At 37.3% G+C, this 21,022-nt stretch overlaps 1 protein-coding gene across 1 annotated transcript in view; it reads left to right on the top strand.

Moving 5' to 3' along the window:
- Positions 1-21,022, top strand: part of CPB1 (carboxypeptidase B1) — a 39,529-nt gene that overhangs the window by 9,837 nt on the left and 8,670 nt on the right. The window contains exons 4-9 of the mRNA XM_084875958.1: positions 10,030-10,129; positions 10,225-10,326; positions 11,167-11,268; positions 14,413-14,523; positions 14,612-14,702; positions 15,368-15,570. Coding sequence (XP_084732084.1) covers positions 10,030-10,129; positions 10,225-10,326; positions 11,167-11,268; positions 14,413-14,523; positions 14,612-14,702; positions 15,368-15,570 — 709 coding nt within the window. The remainder of the gene's footprint in view (positions 1-10,029; positions 10,130-10,224; positions 10,327-11,166; positions 11,269-14,412; positions 14,524-14,611; positions 14,703-15,367; positions 15,571-21,022) is intronic.

Below are 21,022 nucleotides of genomic sequence, written 5' to 3'. Positions count from 1 at the left end.
TCAGCAGGATTCTGCCCAGCCGGGAGAGTCTAGAGACACAGGTGCCTTTTTAAAGGGCAAATGCATAAATGTTGTTCCACAACCACTCACCCTGTACTCCAGCAATGGGAGGGCAGAGAAGAGTAGAGTCATGTGAGGAAATACTAGGATTTGTGGCTCTGTGGGGAGATACAGCCACCAGGATACCTGTGGTGAGTCATTCTCCCACACAGTACATGCCATCTTCCTTAGATAGAGCACTTCCTTTTGTACAGCATCAGCCTGGAGGAAAGCAATAGCTATACCCTTTGGACTACCTGCAGCCTTCACCCTGAAGAGTTTGCACCAGCTGAGGTGACAGCTGCCTAGGCCAGTATATAGAGAACTAGGCATACTCTGAGCTGTGTGGCTCTGCAGTTGAAAGCCACTTGCCCCACTTTTCCCCAAGCCTGACTAGCACCTCTCACTCTTGGGAGATCCACTAGACCAGGGATGAAGAACATCCATCCCACAGACCATGTAAGGCCAGCAAAATCATTTGGTCTGGCCCTGCCAAGGAATTAGAGGTGAGTTAATTAAATGTTTGACCAAATAAAGCAGGCTAATTTTTAAGTTGATAATTTGTATGACCCAAGATAATGTTTTAAATACCAAATGGCCCTTGGCAGAAAAAAAGCACTAGACCAATCCTTCCAACTCTAGGCAGCCCTTCTCTACTGAGATTGGGCTCTTGGCAGAAACTGGAACAAACTAAGTTGTGTGGCTCTAAGACAGGTACCATTTTTTCCTTACCTGCTCAAGTAGTACAGATCCCTCCCTTCACACAGCCAAATCTTAGTTTGGGCCTGATAAACTCTGTTGGACATACCCTGAAAACTCACTGAGACCCTGCATCACCATGAAGGTGTGCAAGCACCCGGCAGTGGCAGCTAGACTCGGTATATCTTGGGGGATTGCTAAATGGCCTCAGACCCAGCATTATCACTAATTGAACCTGTATAAATCTGGTTAATACCACTCACTCCTATCTGGCGACCCACTGAGAACCTGCCTCATGCAACTTGAGTACCACTAGATGCTTTGCAGTGATTTGAAACTAACAGGCAGCCAACTAGTAGAAGCAGGCAGAAGCTAATCTTAGGGTCCTTTGGGCCTTTTGCTGACCTGCCTTTTAGCCTGGAGGTGGTAAAATCTGGCCTTGATATGTAGTGTGGTCCTTTCTGCACACACCCAGGGCCAGCAGAGGCAGCCACAAACTGTGGATCACTTTGTAGCTTCAAACAAGTTGCCCATGGCCAGTCACAGACAGTATCTGACAGGGTCCTGCGCTAGGATCCCTCCCAAAAGGCCCAAGAACCAACATAACCAGTGGCCAGCTTCAGATAATTATAAAGCAGGATCCAATTAGCTTCACAAGTGGCATATCTAAAAAGAGATTTGGCAGGCCCCAGACCTTGCTGAAGTGAAATCTGCTTTATATGGTTAGCACCTGCACAACAGCTAGGACACTGAGAAACAGATTGGTCCTCACAATCAGCCAGGCTGAGGTTCGGTCCTACATACAAAAAGACCGAAAGAAATCAAGACTCAATTACAACAGGAGGGACCATATAACCCACATAAAAAAACATTCCTGGAGGACCCAGGTCAGGTGATCAAGGAGATAGCACCACTGGATCCCACATGACACCTACTACATAAGGCCACTTAACCAAGCCTGGTACACATAACAAATCTACCTAACACAGGGGTCCTCAAACTTTTTAAAGTGGGGGCCAGATCACGGTCCCTCAGAGAGCTGGAGGGCCGGACTATATGAACTACTAATCCTTACTGTAACACCTTGGCTGCGCTCACTGCCCAAAAAACCTGGCGGGCAGGATCAGACTCCCCTGGGGCACATAGAAATAAATACAAAGAGGCAGCCAAAAGGGGGAGACAAAGAAATATGCCACAAATGAAATAATAAAATAAAATAAATCTCCAGCCGAAACTGGTTTAGCTCAGTGGTAGAGCATCAGTCTGCGGACTGAAAGGTTCCAAGTTCAATTCCAGTCAAGGGCATGTACATTGGTTGCGGGCACATCCCCGGTAGGGGGTGTGCAGGAGGCAGCTGATCGATGTTTCTCTCTCATCAATGTTTCTAGCTCTCTATCTCTCTTCCTCTCTGTAAAAAATCAATAAAATATATTTTTTTAAAAAAGAAAAAGAAAAAAATCTCCAGAAAAAGAGCTAAATGAAATAAATGCAGGCAATTTACCAGATATAAAGAAAAAAAGGGGGGGAGGGGTTATAATGGTGCTCAATGAACTTAGTGAGAACTTAAAAAAAAAAAAAAGAGAGAGAGAGAGAGAGAAAGAGATAAGTATTAAAAAAACACACACACACACACACATAAAAAAGAACCAGTCAGAACTGAAAAATACAATATCTGAAATCAAGAATACACTATAAGGAATAAACAATAGGTTGAATGAAGCAGAAGACTGAATCAGTGATTTGGAAGAAAAACCCAAACAAAGCAGCAAAATAAAAAGAATTTTTAAAGAGTAACAATAGTTTAAGGGACCCTTGGAACAACATAAAGTGTAACAATAGGGGTACTAGAAAGAGAAAAACAAAGAAGGCAAGGGATCAAGAACATATTTGAAGAAATAATAACTGAAAATTTTCTAACCAGTGAAAGAAAAAGATACACAAGTACGGGAAGAGCAAAAGTCAGATGAACCAAAAAATGCTCACACCAAGACACTTTATAATTAAAATGGCAAAGATTAGGGGCAAAGAGAGAATCTTAAAAGCAGCAAATAAATGAAATCATAAATGAGAGAAGAGAAATAACAACTGACACCAAAGACATACAAACGATTGTAAGAAAATATTACAAACAACTAATTGGACAATCTGGAAGAAATGGATAAATTCCTAGAAACATACAATCTTACAAAATTGAATCAGGAAAAATAAGAAAATCTGAATGAAGAGATAACAACTAATGAAATTAAAGCAGTAAATAAAAAATTCCCAACAAACAAAAGTCCTGAAATGGATAGTTTCACAGGTAAATTTTGCCAAAAATTTAAAGAACTAACATCTATCCTTCTCAAACTATTATAAAAAATTAAGGAGAAGGAAGACTCCAAAGTTAATTTTATGAGACCAACATTCTCCTAACTCCAAAACCAGAAACAGACACTAGAAAGAATTATAGGCCAATATCCCTGATGAACATAGATACTAAAATACTCAACAAAATATAGGAATATCAAGTCCAACAATACCTTTAAAAAAAACAACACAAAAAACACCATGATCAAGTGGGATTTATTCTGGGGATACAAGATTAGTGCAATATCCATAAATCAATAAATATGATACACCACATAAACAAAATGAAGAACTAAAATCCCATGGTCATATCAATAGATGCAGAAAAAACATTTGATACAATCCAGCACCCAATTCTTTTAAAAATTCTCAGCATAGTGGGAATAGAGGGAACATACTTTAGCATAATAAAGACCATATATGACAAACCCTTAGCCAGCATCATACTCAATGGGCAAAAACTAGCATCATTTCCCTTATGATCAGAGCAAGACAGGAATGAACACTTTGACCACACTTTTATTCATTCTATTCATAGCAATCAGACAAGAAGAATAAATAAAACACATCCAAATTGGAAAGGAAGAAGTAATATAGTCATTGTATATATACATGAAGCACAAGAGAGAGGACCCTAAAAATTCCATCAAAAAATAATTAGAGCCGAAACCGGTTTGGCTCAATGGATAGAGTGTCGACTTGGGGACTGAAAGGTCCCGGGTTCGATTCCGGTCAAGGGCATGTACCTTGGTTGCGGGCATATCCCCAGTGGGGGGTGTGCAAGAGGCAGCTGATCGATGACTCTCTCTCATAGATGTTTCTAACTCTCTATCTCTCTCCCTTACTCTCTGTACAAAATCAATAAAATATATTTTTAAAAAATAATAATAATTAGAACTTATAAATGAATTCAGTAAAGTAGCAGAATACAAAATAAATATCCAGAAATCATTTACATTTTTATACACAAATAATGACTATAAGAAAGGAAAACTAAGGACCAGCCAGTGTTGTTCAGTGGTTGTTGTTCAGCTTTGAACCAAGACATCATAGTTCCATTCCCAGTCAGGGCACATGCCTGGGTTATGGGCTCAATCCCCAACAGGGGCAGCCAACTAATGATTCACTCTCATCATTGAAGTTTCTATCTCCCTCTCCCTTCCTCTCTGAAATCAATAACAATATACAAAAACAAAAGAAAGGAACACTAAGAGAACAATTCCATTTATAATTGCATCACACACAAAAAAATAGCTAAGGAATAAATTTAACCAAGGTTGTAAAAAACCCAGTACTGGGAAAATTATAAGACACTAAAGAAAGAAATTGAAAAACATACAAATAAGTGGAAGCATATATCATGTTCATGGATAAGAAGAATTAGCATCATTAAAATGTCTATACTACCCAAAGTAATCTATAAATTCAACACAATTCCTATTAAGACATCAATAGTGCATTTCATAGAACTAGAACAAATATTCAAAAAATTTATATGGCATCACAAAAGACCTCTAAATAGCGAGAGCATTCTTGAAAAAGAACCAAGTTGGAGGAATCATGCTGCCTGATATCAACTATACTACAAAACCATAGATATCAAAACAGTATTGTACTGACATAAAAACAGGCATGAGATTAATAGGACAGAATAGAGAGCCCAGAAATAAACTCATGCTTTTATGGCCAATTAATATTTGATAAATGAGGCAAAAAAAAAACACATACAATTGGATAAAATCAGTCTATTCAATAAATGGTGTTGGGAAAATTGGACAGACACATGCAAAAAATTGAAACCTGACCACCTTCTTACAACATATACAAAAATAAACTAAAAATGGATTAAAGACTTAAATGCTAGACTTAGAAACCATAAAAATCCTAAAAGATAACATAGGCAATAAAATCTTGAACATTTCCTGTAGCATATTTTTTTCTGATATATTGCTTTGGGCAAGGAAAACAAAGAAGAAAACAAACAAAATGGACTATACCAAACTAAAGAGTTTTTGCACAGCAAAAGAAACCATCAACAAAATGGACAACCCATTGAATAGAAGAACATATTCATATTCACCAATGACATATCCAATAAGGATTTAATATCCAAAATTTATAAAGAACTTACACAACTCAATGAAAAAAAAAAAAAAAAACACCCACAAATAACCTAATTTAAAAATGGGCATAGGACCTGAATAGACACTTTTCCAAAGAGGACTCACAGATGGCCAATGGGCATATGAAAAGATGTCCAACATCACTAATTATGAGAGAAAAGCAAATCAAAATCACAATGAAATATCACCTTTCACCTGTCAGAATGGCTATCATTAGTAAACCAATAACTAACAAGTGTTGAGGAGGATGTGGAGAAAAGATAATCCAGATTGTTGCAGCCACTGTGAAAAGCAATATGAAATTACCTCAAAAAACTAAAAATGGAACTGTATTATGACCAAGCAAATCCATTTCTAGACTATAACCAAAGAAATCCAAAACACTAATTCAAAAAAAATTATATATCCCTATGTCATTACAGCATTATTTGCAATAGCCACGATTTGGAAGCAGCCCAAGTGCCTATCATAGGATAGAAAAAAATGAAATGTATAAAAAAAATAAAAGCTGTGATAAATTTATACAAAGGGATAACACTCAGCGATAAAAAAGAAAGAAATCTTGCCTTTTAAGACAGCATGGATGGACCTGAAGATCATTATGCTTAGTGAAATAATAAGCAGTCAGAGAAACATAAGTACCATTTAATTTCACTACAGGTGGAATCTAATGAACAAAATAAATTAAAAAACAAATAGAATCAGATCATAGATACAAAGAACAGACTGACAGCTGTCAGAGAGGCTGAGAGTTGGAGGGCTGGGTGAAAAAGGTAAAGTGATTAAGCAAATTTTAAAAAGAACTCATAGACATAGAAAACAGTAGAGGGCAAAGGGGTTGGAGAGAGGTAGAAGAAGGAAAAGGGGAGATAAATGGTAATGGAAGGAGACTTGACTTGGGATGGTGAACACATAATACTATATACAGATGATGTAAATCTGAAACCTTTATAATTTTACTAACTAGAGGCCCAATGAATGAAATTTGTGCAGGGTGGCGGGGAGGCGGGGGAGATGTGTCCCTCAGCCCAACCTGCACTCTCTCCCATCTGGGACCCCTCAAGGGATGTCCAACTGTCCCCTGGGATCATGCCTAAACGGGCAGTTGGATATCCCTCTCCCAACTGCTCGCCTGCCTGCCTTCCTGATTGCCCCTAACCACTTCTGTCTGCCATCCTGATCACCCCCTAACCATTCCCCTGCCAGCCTGATCGATGCCTACCTGCTCCTCTGCCAGTCTGTTTGCCCCTAACTGCCCTCCCCTCCAGGCCTGGTCACCCCTAACTGTTCTCCCTGCAGGCCTGGTACTCCCCAACTTTTCTCCCCTGCAGGCCTGGGTCCCTCTCAACAGCCCTTCCCAGCAGGCCTGGTTGTCCCCAACTTCCCTCCTCTGCCAGCTTGGTCACTCCTAACTGCCCTCCCTTGAAGGCCTGGTCCCTCCCAACTGCCCTCCCCTGCTGGCCATCTTGTGGTGGCCATCTTGTGTCAACATGGGGGCAGGATCTTTGACCACATGGAGGCAGCCATCTTGTGTGTTGAGGTGATAGTCAATTTGCATATTACTCTTTTATTAGATAGGATAGAGGCCTGGTGCATGGGTGGGGGCCGGCTGGTTTGCCCTGAAGGGTGTCCCAGATCAGGGTGGGGGTTCTCTTGGGGTGTGGGGAGGCCTGGGCAAGGGGCCTGTAGTAGTTTTCAGGGTGGCCACTCCCCCCAGTGACCCAAGGGGAAGCCCTGGTATCATGGGTTTATTTATCTTCTACAATTGAAGCTTTGTAGCCTGGAGTGGAGCCAAGCCTTCTGCTTGCTTTGTGGCAGCAGCCATTTCTGTTGGGATTTATGTATCTTCTCTAATTGAAACTTTGTAGCCTTAAGCAGAGGCCTGGGATGGCCAGGGTGTGTGGAAAGCTTGGCTTCCTCCATCACCGGGGAAACCCAAGCCTCCTGCTCTCTGTGGCCGTAACTATCTTAGTTGTATTTATTTGCATATTCATTCCTGATTGGCTGGTGGGCATGTCTTATGGGTATGGCTTGTGGGTGTAGTGGAGTGATGGTTAATTTGCATATTACTCTTTTATTAGATAGGATTAGAAGTTGATGCACAAAGATTTGTGCTAGAATGGGCCTTCCTTTCTTTAACTGCCAGCACCGCATTTCCACTCCTGCCCAGCCATCTTTTTCCACTCTGGCTCTGCCTTCCCACACTTCCCAGAGGCCCTGAGTGACCAGGAGTTGTACAGAATGCCTGCATCATTGCTATGGGGATGATGCAAGTATCCCGCCCTGCCCCTGTCACTTGGTACCTGGATATGCAAATTAACTCACCATCTTTTTTGGGTTAATTTGTATACTCACTCCTGATTGGCTGGTGGGTGTTATGAAGGCACAGTTAATTTGCATCTTTCTCTTTTATTAGTGTAGATGTCACCCTAATACATTCAATAAAAGTTAATAAATGAAAAAAAAAGGCCACCCTAAGAAATGAGGCTTCAGCTGAGAACTGAAAGATAAGTAGGAATTAGCCTAACAAAGATAAGAAAAACATCATATTAGGCAGAGAACAGACTATATGCTAAGGCTTAGAACTGGGAAAGGCCATGTTGACTTAAAGGCATTTAGACTACTACATGGAAGGAGAAAATGAGTCTTTAGTCCTAAGCAGAGTTCATTCAAGGAGTGAGTAGCATGGAGCAAAGGAGTAGTCTCAGGATCCAGTCAAACATTTATCCATTCAAACATTTATCCAACAATTCCCTATCACAAGCTCAACTCTTCATCATATTTTGAGAAAATGTAACCTACATCATTTTATCAGAATATCTTTTGTTTTTCACATCTTAAATATATAGTATAGAATCTATGCTACTGAATGTGTCAGTATTAATTCTTTCTTCATAAACCTTGGAAGACATCTATGTAAATGGCCAAGACCCAAAGATTTGAGTCAAATCATTGCATCTTAGAACTGAAAAGAACATTAAATACCAGCTAGTCAAATGTTTTCATTCTGAAAATTATAAAATTAAGACCTGGAGATTAAATTAATTTTCTGAATCAAAATTATGAGTTAAGCAAAACTATGATTCTGATCTTTGGTTTCTAATTTAGGATTTTTTTACTTCTACTCTCTTCCCTAACAATTCAGTGTGGGTGTTGAATATAATTATAATACTTAACAGCAGGCACAATGATGGTCTCTAAAAGGTCTACATCCTAATCCAGGAACATTTGAACATATTATGTTTACTGACAAAGGGGAGTTAATGCTGTAGATGGAATTAGGGTTGCTAAGCAGCTGGCCTTAAAATAGGTACATTATACTGAATTGTCCAACTAGGTCCACTATAATCACAAGGAACCTTAAAGTTGAAGAGTGAGGCAGAAGAGGAGATCAGATGCTGCCATGTGAGAAGGACTTGAGCCACCGCTGCTGGTTTCCAAGTGGGGGAGCACAGCAAAGAGCCAAGGAATGTGCCTCCCGCAGCCTGTAAGGGCAAGGAATCAGATTCTCCCAAAGCCTCCAGAAGGAACTGAGCCCTGCTGACTTCCTGATTTTAGTCCAGAGACCTGTGTAGGACTTCTGACCCACACAAGTGTAAAATAATAAATCCATGTTTTTGTGGTAATTTACAGCAATCATAGAAACCAATGCGCTGACAGAGTCCTGATGGCAGAAAAATTTCTTTCCACAGAATTCATTTTAAAAACCTGCTTCTTTTCCTTTAAAAAATATCTGCCTTGGGACAATATTTGCCTTTTGCTAGGAAGCAATATCCTTTTGTATTAATTTATTGCATTTTCCATAAATAGACACAAGTTCATGCCCAAGTTAACCAAATGAAGGAGCAACAGCAAGGAGTTCAGAGGACATCACTGCCATTCCTCTTCAGAGTGCCCTTGAGGCAGCCGGAGGAGAGGCAGACTTGTGGGGCTTCAATTCTCAGTGTGTTAGATAAAAACATTTCAAGGATTGACTGTGGTTAACTGAAGTTTTGCAAACTGGCTTCTGTCCATAGCATTCACAGCGCTGTGATTAAGAACATTGATGCTCATAAAATTTTGTTCCTTCAGAACATGCTTTCCACTCAAAAGTAGCAAAGAGAAATGAAGTCACACATACACACACCCTCAGACCTGCCTCTGACAGCAGGAATTTTCACCTGAACAATCGTTTATAGAAATAAGCAAGCCTCAGAGGCTCTATCACCAATTTTTATATTACCTTGCTACAGAATTATTCTTAGACTTCTTTGAACACTCAAAAGACAGGAAAGCAGAAACTGTCTTTAAACTCACTATTCTTTTGTCTACTAAATCTTTAGCTTCTTAATATTTCTGAATTTCTACCCAATATATTTTTCTCAAAAACATGAAGACCTCCAGTGACCACCTCCCCCAGTTTATCTGGTTCAGAGTAGGTTCCTGGAACATGGGATTTTTAGTGCTAACACCAGAAATGTCCCAAGGTAGAAAGACCATAGCTAGGGCTCAAGTGCACACTTTTGTGTGGCAGCCAATGGTCCTAAGCCTAGAATACAGCATATACCATTTTTCAAGTTTAGGGACCAAAACACCCAAATATGTGAAGTTTGGGCCCAAGAAGAGCCTGCCTTGCTCACACTCTATCCTTCTCAGTGATTTGCTCACTATTTGTGATTATCAGCTCAGGGTGAAAGATATTAGGAACTATCAGAGAACATGTGTGACTCCATGGAGAACACATTGTACTCTCTATTAATGCAGTGGCTCTTAGTTTTCACCTGTGTTCACTGGGAAATGTACTTATGTTCACAGAAGCACACATTTTGGTTTATTGCAGGGTATTAATAAACAACCTGAGAACTATTCTGGAGGCTCAATTTGACAGCCAGGTCCGTGCAACTGGACACAGTTATGAGAAGTACAACAACTGGGAAACGGTAGGACATGCACATTGTTTAGTAAGACAATTCTTTGGGAATTGAACCAAAAATGCCACATTCATAAAGTTAATTCATATGGTTACATTTGGTAGATAGAGGCTTGGACTCAGCAAGTTGCCAGTGAGAATCCAGACCTCATCTCTCGCAGTGCAATCGGAACCACTTTTGAAGGACGCACTATGTACCTCCTCAAGGTAATTAACCATGACCTTATCATATCTGAGGGCTTTAAATCAATGAATTCTAACACATTAACATCTGTTTCACAGATATACTCATCCCAAACATTGTTAAAATTCTTTCCCTGCCTATATCCCCCAGGGAACCAAACAGATTTTCCAGCTTCTTTTATCGTCATGGATTTTTAAATCATTATGTTGACTTATTCAAAAGGAAAAATGCAATAAAATGGATGTCCTATAAATTTAACCACTTTCCTCTAAGCAATGTAAATGATCACCTACCTTGATGAAATTCTTTTCCCACAGATGTTGTTTGCAAATCCATTTGTTAAAGAGTTTCATAAACTTCATATCTATCAGACAATATTACAAAGCATATCAACAATTTGTTCTGTCATCTTCTAATGCCATTTAGGTCATATAATTCTAATAATATAAAAAGACAAGGAATAAGTGGGAGAGAAGAAAAAATTCTTACAATATTAGCAACATCACTATTATTTATAATTATTCATCCAGTTGTCTTGGGCCTGTCACCTAATAATAGCAGTTGAAAATAACCTTCCCATGAGGACAATTAAGCAGAGTAATTAAGCACCTGAAAATATGTGCTTATCAAGCTTAATAAAAGTAATAAACAACCATGTAAGACCACAGATAGGGCTCAAAAAGCCTTCAGCTCAAACACTGGGTTATAGTGGCAAGAACTGTGCTAGTATGATATTTTAATTTAATCATAGGCTATATTTCTTGCTGCTGTCAAGTTTCACCTCTTGAATCTAAGGCTCAGAATGGTAGTGACAGGTAAGCTCCAAATTTAATGAGTAATAGTTTTCCTTTTGTTTTTAATAGGTTGGCAAGCCTGGACCCAATAAGCCTGCAATTTTCATGGACTGTGGTTTCCATGCCAGAGAGTGGATTTCCCCAGCATTCTGCCAGTGGTTTGTGAGAGAGGTCAGTATGTAAAGTGATTTAGGGACGAGGGAAGTAGAAAGTGTTATTTTACTTCAATCAATTCCTTACCACCTAGCTATAATAGAAGAAAATAATAACAGAAAAATCATAATTTCAAGTTTTTACTTTGGGGTATTAGTTGCAACTCTCACCAAAAGGCCTTCAGAAAGCAAGTTTTAAAATAAAAACAATGAATTGTATTTACTTGAATTTTACACCCACCTTTATTGGAAAGATTAATAGGTAGTATAGTGGATGAAAGTTCATGATTGTGGATAAACACTAACTCGATCATTATCTCCTGGATACTAATTATTGCATGCTTTAGAATAAAAGAAAATAGTACATAGTGATCCCTACCATAAATGATACTGTTTTCAATCCTTATGATCTAATTATAAGATATATGTGAAAGCCCTTTAAAAACTAAAATTCTTAAATATCCATGAGCCCATATTGATATAAATAGATGATTAAATAAGTTAATAAAAATGAAAGAAGGATCAAGTCTTTCTTACAGAATTAAGACTAACAGATGTACAAAGAATGAGAAAAATAGAAAATTACCATTAGAACACTACAGTAATAATAAGTTCAGGAAAATCAACGGATATGCACAAAAATTAGGGGGTAAAAGTTTAAAGAGAAATAAAATATTTGCCATCCTACAAGTATCTACTGAAAAATATGTACCAGATTACAAAATTTACAATGGAGAAGCCTAGCAGGAACTACCTCAACAATGATCAAGGTTAGCATCTCCAGTATGAGACATATGAGACATAATCAACACAATGTGCTCTCACCTTCTGCAAAATAACCAGACAGCACTCTTCAATAGAAGTGCTGAATCACAAAGACAAAGATAGACTGAGGAAGTGTCACAGATAAGAGAGACTATGGAGACATGACAGCCATATGCAGTTTGGGGTCCTAGGACAGAAAAAGGATATTAGTAGAAAAGATGGTGAAAAATGAATAAAACCTGTAGTTTAGTTTATAGCACTGCATCAAAGTGAATCACTTTGATCCAATTATATAAATGGTGACCTTAGGAAAAGCTGAGTAGAGGGTATAAGGGAACTCTCTGTACTTGTAACTCTTCTAAATTACTACAAAACTAGAAGACAGTTCATGAAATTTGTGAAATACTAGGATAAGAGATCAACTGAAGGACTTGTATGCATGCATATAAGCATAACCAATGGATGCAAAACTATGAGGAGAGAGGGCATGTATTGGAAGGGGGGGGCAATGGTAAGATATCTGCATATATAATACCTTAATAAAAAATAAAGAAAGAAAGAAATAGTAGGATCCCTAGGCCTGGACAGCAATCAGGGCCAATCTATGGGGCGGGGTGACCTTGGAGTGATTGCTCGCTGGCCCCGCCCCCCATCATGGCCACCATACAGGGTCTGCAGGCTGGGGGCAGCTCCTGCATTAAGTGTCTGCCCCCTGGTGGTCAGTGTGCATCATAGTGACCAGTCATTCCTCGGGTCATTCCACTGGTCAGTCTATTTGCATATTAGGATTTTATATAGATAGATTAAAGGTTTAAAATATTAAAGTGTTTTTAAATATATAAGAATATAAAGTGAATCACTTTAATGCCAATAACATAGTTATGTAAATGGTAACATTAGGAAAAGCTGAGTGAAGGGTATATGGAAAGTACTTCTGTGTCTATTTGTATGGTTTTGGTTTCTAGACATGTTATGTATCCAATTGCCACCATTTAACTTGAGTGGACATTTCCCTAACTTTCCTCTAGGGAAAAAAACTTTTATCATTACTGTGATTATCTCCAATTGTAGACCACTGAAAAAAACACAGGTCTATAGCTTCTCTAACTTCAAAAGCCCATGTTTTATCATGTGTTATTGTAATGGACATTCATGCATAAAGTCACAAAGAGTATATAAAAACTATTAATACATAAAAGCCTCAAATATAAAGTCTATTCAAGCACTTAGGAGAGAGTTAAATTTAATTTTAAAATAATTCTAGGGCTAAGAGTCTGTGACTAAGAGAATATAATAAATGGGCATGAGGTCTTATCCTATCTAATAAAAGAGTAATATGCAGATTGACCATCACTCCAACACACAATATGGCTGTCCCCATGTGGTCAAAGATCCTGCCCCCATGTGGACCCAAGATGGCCATCATAAGATGTCTAGCAAGGGAGGGCAGTTGGGAGGCACCAGGCCTGAAAGGGAGGGCAGTTGAGAGAGACCAGGCCTGCAGGGGAGGGCAGTTGGGGGTGATCAAGACTGTAGGGGAGGAAAGTTGGGGGCAAACAGGCTGGCAGGGGAGCAGTTAGACATCAGTCAGGCTGGCATGGGAATAGTTAGAGGTGTTCAGGCTGGCAGGCAGATCAGACATCCCTCGAGGGGTCCCAGATTGGAGAGGGTGCAGGCTGGGCTAAGGGACGGTCCCTACCACTGTGCATGAATTTCGTGCACCACACCTCTAGTTCATAGATAAGTGTCTACATTTATTAGCATGGAAAACTAGTCCAGTCCTTCCAGAGTTCAAGAAACAATCATACAAAGAAGACTTCCATCATTGTGCAGCTTGGGGCCTCAGTGAGAGGATCCCTAAAACCCATTAGTGTAAACTCAATTTACAATGGAAGAAGTTCTCACATTTTTCCAAAATAGACACTGGCTAGACTCTATCTACAAGAGGTTTCATAGAAATTAAATAAATTTCTAGATGATATGAGAAACAGGCATAGACAATCCTTGCTTACTAGAATGGGTCTTACCCTCATATTTTACTAACTTTGAAAAAAGTTATGATGGTTATTATTGCAAAGGAAGTGAATATGTATGTTATTTAAAAGTCTTTAGTTTTGTTAAATTTTTGTTCAACTTTAAAGTAAAAAATTAAAATAAAAATAATAATTACGTGGAATACATAGAGATGAAATAGAGTATCCCAGAAACAGAGAAAAATTAGCAACAAGTGTTTTAAACAAAACTATCAGCAGTATTTTGTTAATTGATTTTTAAACATTAATATCTACAAAGGACACTGCATCTATTACCAAAATCAACATCATCTAGTCTATATAAATTTTAGCAGCATTATGCATTCCATTTATTTCATGAAACTCTGCTTTGTAACTCATCACAGGCTGTTCGCACCTATGGACGTGAGATCCACATGACAGAATTTCTCGAAAAGTTGGATTTCTATGTCTTGCCTGTATTCAATATTGATGGCTATGTCTACTCTTGGACCAAGGTATATGGACCAGTATTTGGAGGCACTGATCAAATTAAAACCAACCACTTTCTATTATCCTTGTTCTAACCATATAATCCACTTTTAGAACCGAATGTGGAGAAAGACTCGCTCCACCTATGATGGAACTAAATGCATTGGTACAGACCCCAACAGAAATTTTGATGCTGGATGGTGCAGTAAGTTATCTAGCTGACCATTTGCATGTATCTGCTGAGAAGCATAAGAGGAAAAATAAAATATGAAATAAAATAATATCTAAAACAAGAAAAAATATAATATTTTAGAGTTCTAATTTCTGAACTCTAAAATATTATAATAGTGTTTATTCAGTCCATAAAAATGTGTTGTGTGCTCTATTGTATTTCCAACTGTTCTAGATGCTGGAACATAAGACTGAACAAACCCGACATAATCCTACTAGTTGTGGAATGTATAATATAGAGGAGACCATCATTAAATAGCTATTTAAACAAAATTGTAATAGAATTATAATTTTGTGATTCAATCTCAAAAAATGGTTACAATAATATGAAAATTTCTTGCAGATATTAATTTGCTCTGTACTTTTCAATTTTCATACACTTATTGATCTCACTATATAATACTACACAGGGAAACATTGCTGGTTTCACATGCAACTTATTACCTTATCAGTTTAAAAACACACTACCCTCATCTTGTGACTAACTGTGTGCATAGTTTATAATTTGTATATACATGATGATGATTATTTGTACTCCTGTGGAAACCACTTATCTTTACCTCTGATTTGAAGTTTGAAACAAGCCCTGTGAGAACTTCAGTAGATGACCTTTACCATTAACAATATATGTTTTTCCAGAAATTGGAGCTTCTCGAAGCCCCTGTGATGAAACTTACTGTGGACCTGCTGCAGAGTCTGAAAAAGAGACCAAGGCCCTGGCTAATTTCATCCGCAACAACCTGTCTTCCATCAAAGCATATCTGACAATCCACTCATACTCCCAGATGATGCTTTACCCTTACTCCTATGATTACAAACTCACGGAGAACAATGTTGAGTTGGTAAGTAGTCTTGACAGTAGAAATGGTATTTCACTGTTAAATTTTTAAAATTCTATTCTTGGAAAAATTATAAGAACAATTTCTAGAAGTTCCATTAATAATTTTTAATAATAGAAGCGAAAGACTTACAACAAAATTTAGAAGTGGATAAATAAATTAGCTAAAAGAAATATCATTTTGATTCAGGGAATGGTCCCATTGTGGTTTATTCACTCTTCTTCAAAATGACAATAGTTCCACCTCATCCTGCTTCACCACAGTATTGACTCACATGATGATTTCAGAGGCATCTGGGATAATCCACAAAGTTGCCTCATCTCATGTATAATCTTAATCAGAAAGTCAATTTTGTCAAGTTGCCTTGATCTGGGTTTGACATAGGCAAAATGTGGCAGATGTCATTAGGAATGTGGCACATTTAGTTGACATTGGATTGTGATGCAATCCTAAAATTGCTTATTTCACTGTTCAATGCGGTGAGACACAAAAGTAAATCAGTCAATGAAAAAATGATGTGAATGAGTCCTTCCTTGATATAGGAAATAATTTATATCCCTGACTCAAAATAAACTAGCAATCTTGTTAGAGAATCAAGATATAACTACATGAAAAGCTAAATTAGATAATTAACAAATATCACCCATCAATACATTTTTTTTTTTTAATAAGAAGGTTTGAATTCTTCACACAATACATTTTTTAAATTTGTGAAACATCTGGCTGCCAGAAGTTGGAAACAGTGATCTAAACGAACAAGATTTAAAGCATTTGAAAAAAAATTTGTAAAAAAACATTTGAGTTATACCTCTCTCCAAAAAAAGTACTCTTCTTAGACAATGACATAGATGTTTGGCTTACCTAAATACATAAATTTGAAGACCCAGTAACTTTAACGTGAAAAATATTGCTTTGTACTTTCAGATTCAGTCTTTAAGAGACCAAATAAAACATATAATGCTGTAACTATTTTGTAAAGAACAAAACAGAAAAATAACTCCGCCTCTTAGAAAATAAACTGATAGCTATTAGCTGACAAGATTGTTCTTTTTTTTTAAATGCTATTTTTCAAAAAGCTTCCCATTTTTCCTATCTGTTGCCAAAACACAAAGAAAACATCATTAGTTGGAACTATCAAATAATTCAGTGTTCCAATTATACTCAGTGTTCTCAGTGGGTGCTCAAGGCCCTCTGTCCCAGAGATGGGTGTGGTCAGCTCTTCACTTCAGTCCTAGATTTCCGGCCACCAGTGAAGAGGTGATGGCATGTGTTGTTTGCTTAATTAATGTGAATATGTTTAAATTGTACCACATCAGAATAAAAAAGACAAAGCCATAATAACTAAGCATTAATAAGTTTATAAGTAAAATAGTAAAACTAAAATTATAAACCATATTAAGTGTAACAATAACCAGGATATACAGTTTGCTTAATAGCAACTAGCTTTAAACAGAAATTCTGAAAGACTAAGACAAAGTATTCTTTTGAATTGAATTGCTTCACAAAGTTTCAATGCTTTTCTTATTTTGAGAATAGATGTAAAACCTTTTAGATGAAAACTTTGTCACTCCATATAGTAACAACATACTATCTGGGCTACTCTAAAAGTCCACAGATTATTTTTAAAAAAAAATTATTTATAGAATCTCCTGAATAATTTTTGCTCCTTCCTATGGTAGTTTCATCCAGAAACAGATTCAAGGCTCAAGTTACTAGGTTTGGTGGTTCAGTTCACACATGCCCCCACCAGTGTGATGCCGTTCTCTAGAAAGCGAGCCACCAATGCTCCTCTGTAACAATCATTCCTTCATTTAAAATCAAGGAAAGAGAGTTAATAGACAAAAAGATATTAGAAATTCTGCCCTCCAAAATTGTTTTTAAATTATAATTAGCAAAGAAGTGTAATAAACAGAATTATAACAAACTAAAATATTCACAGTGAATTCTTTAAAAAAAAAAAAAAAACACAAACCACAAAATAATCTTATGTTGGATGTTTATTTTTACATTCACAAAACTAATAAATTCAAGAGAAAGCACATGTGACTTTTTCTCTTTTTCAGAGCATAATCAGGTAACTAAAATGCAAAATATAATTGTACTTATATCACAGTCATTAATTTAAAAGTTACTTTATTTTCTTATAATTTTTTTCTATAACTAAACTTTTGCCTCATATCTTAAAAGAAAATTTTAAATGCCAATAGTGAAATCCAAGGTGGATGTTCTTTGATTATCTGATTCTTTTGGGATCTGGGTTTTGTTGGCATTCCAAAGCAACTCTGAAGACCCAGAAACTTTAGAAAACCCAGTAACTAAGAGTGAAGATACTTTCAACATTTTTCTTATTTTGTATAAATTCAACTTACTTATTTCCTTGGCACATTTTGCTAGGATAACTCATAACTATAGAGTTATTATAAATATATGTATACCCAAAAGAGAATTTGATTCTCTCAAAAAGAAAAACATTAACTTTTCTGTGGTTTTTATTTGTAATGGGGATATCAAGGAAAAAGTAAGTCTTGATCTAGAAAGATGAATGTTCCCTCCAAATCTAGTGCCTCCACAATAATTCTCAGTCAGGAAAATGTGACCCCACAGTAGAAAATAAAAGGTAGGAAAAATTAATAAGATAAATTCTGGGCATACCACATCATAAATAAGTCAGAATTTTCTTAAAGTAATACAAAGCAGACTTAGTCTTATACAAAATTTTGAGTGTGTGCATAATTCTAAACTCTCTATATTCTTATAAAGTTTATAGGATTATAATTGTTTGGCAAAATATTCAAAGAGAATAAAACTCCAAGCTGAAGGAAATTATTCTCTACTTATATTGGCATTCTTACCCCAAATCTAGTAGCAATCCTTTGTTGTCTGATTCATGATGAAAATTTATGAAAGATCTTACATGTGGATTGCCTGATAATTGCCCATATTATGAGACAACTTTCAGAGTGAAGAAAGGCAGAGATAGGAATGCAAAAGACCAATGATATAGAAGAACATAAGTAACAGCATGGATGACAAGGAAGGCTACAAAAATGTATCTTCAGCAGATCAGTAAAAAAAAAAAAAAAAAAAAAAAAAAAGGGTGAGGAATCATAAAAGTATCTCAATTTGAAAATCACTTTCATAAAAAGTGCACTGTAAATTTCCAATGGTTTAATAAACTGCCTGGTTCCTTAGTGTTGACTTCTTCTCTATAAAGCTATCACTATCTTCAAAGGAAGGTTTAAAGCCCAAATAAATAATATACTTACATTTTCAAAATTCTAAAGCATAATGAAATATTGAATTGCTTAACCTCTTTATTGTCACAGGAAATAAAAACTAGCAGACATAATTGCAAAGGCTCCCAAACCTATTCATAGCTTTGCATTTATTGAATATGGAGAAGCTCCCAATTTTTGGTACACCTTCCTCCCAAAGAGGCCTACATGGCACTGTTAATAGTAGTAATTATTATTATACCACTTCTAAGTTCAAAAGTAGGAATCCAGCATCATAACAGGTCAACTAAGTATCTTGAGCAAATGAATAGCTGGTGTGCACTCCACAAAAGTATACAAAGGGGCAGGCATCTCACATCACATTTCTGCATTAGAAGCACAGAATTCTTCAGCTTGAAATCTTGAAATTTCTCTGATCTTCTTGTTTTCCAGCTGAGACAATAAAGGCTGGCTAAGTTAACAGCAGTATTAGAGGCAGCCTATGGCCTGGAACTATTGGATCCTGAAGAATTTCTTAGGCTTCCCCAATTTCCAAACACACATACACACACACACACACACACACACACACACACACACACACACACACAAGTTGTGTTGGTGTGGCCATGTTCTAGGTTGGTACCCACTGTAGCTATTATTCATTAAATAGTCTTTCATGCCTCTGCCCCTAACTTTGCTAAGGATTTACACTAGTCAGCTGAGATGCCTCACTTCTGAGAGCCCAGTCTTTATGATTAAGCCAGAGAAAAGTGACAGTTTTACTGAAAAAATATTAAACTTAAACAAAAGATAGAAATATTTTTCTCAAGTTCAACACCTTGGAAGGTCTTACAGTACCTCATTACTTCTTAAATAAAGTTTCAGTTAATGAGCCACCAAGATAGAAATCCAGTGCTCCATCCAAGCATGTGAGCACAGAGCAAGGCTCTGATTAGAGATAAATATAAAAATAAAAAAGAATAAATATTGTGATTAGGAGATAGACAGCTGCAGGGTCATGAGCGCACCCAACCACAATTGTCACCAGTCTCTGCCTAGTAACAAGAGCAATGAGGCCATAGCCCTACTGTCAGGCAGACTACCAGCAGCTAAGGCAGACAGAACTTGAGGCACGAAGCATCCACTTCAGGAATTTCACAGAATTTGCAATCTCACTTAAAAGACAAAATTTTTCCAATAACAATTGCAGAATTTCTTTGATTAGAGAAACTGGTTGATGTCTTACCATATACATTTTCAGTGACTGCTTGGCTTATTAAAATCCCCAGTCAGTACATGTCTTATCAGGCAATGACCAGAAATTTCATGAAGCTCCTCCTATTAAGTGGTCAGCATCTAGCATGGCTCCTTCAATACAGAGTGTAAGATCTTACTGAGATCAGTTAGGTGAGACTCAGCTAACTGATACCATACAACAGTAGGACAGAATGGCAGTTTCCAATCTGGCACAATGGTAGGCATTCAGGGTGGGGAAATGGCAATCTGAGATGAAGTTATTCAATGCAGGTTACAGAGAGGAAACACAATTTGTTCTGAGCCTGAAGGAAGGGCAGAATTGGGGTTGCAGAGGAAGGGAGCACTTGAGGTAGAGAGAAGAGCCAGCGAATGTACCACAGTGCAATGGGCAGGGGGGGTGATGGGGGAGAGGAGGCTCTCCTGTGCTGAGTGTTCCTGCCAGAGAAGAGTGGATAGGAAGCAACCAGGCTATGGAGGCTCTTGAATGTCAGATGACTGCTGTGTGGGAGCCAGGCCCTGGAGTTGACACCCAAGACATAGGATTGCCTGGTCAAGTACATGAGTCCGTGACACTTGAGTTTCAGGAAAACAACAGATCATTTTTAGTGTTTAAGTATGTTCCAAATATTGTATGTGACAGACTTATACTGAAAATTATTTGTTTATCTGAAATTTATATTTTGGATACCCCAAAATCCAGATATCCCATATTTCTTGCTAAATCTGGCAACCCTGCTGGTAATGTGATATTTTAGCAGGATTGACCTAGCAGTGATAGTTAGGAGACACATACCATTGTCAACAGGAAAATAGGATTCAGAGCACATTTGAAACCAGTTCTCTTCCTTTTTAATTTTTTCTAGAACATTTTTTAATAATTTTTTAATAATTCTAATAATTTTTTCTAGAAATTTTTTCAAGATGTGGATCACGCTCTTTGTCATAATCATGTCCTTTATTTGACTTTCCTTGTAAACTAG

The sequence above is a fragment of the Pipistrellus hanaki genome (assembly GCF_964339955.1).
Source record: "Pipistrellus hanaki genome assembly, chromosome: 2".
Classification (NCBI taxonomy): Eukaryota; Metazoa; Chordata; class Mammalia; order Chiroptera; family Vespertilionidae; genus Pipistrellus; species Pipistrellus hanaki.
The sequence above is the reverse complement of the archived record's forward strand: the minus strand, read 5'-3'. Positions and strand labels throughout refer to the sequence as shown.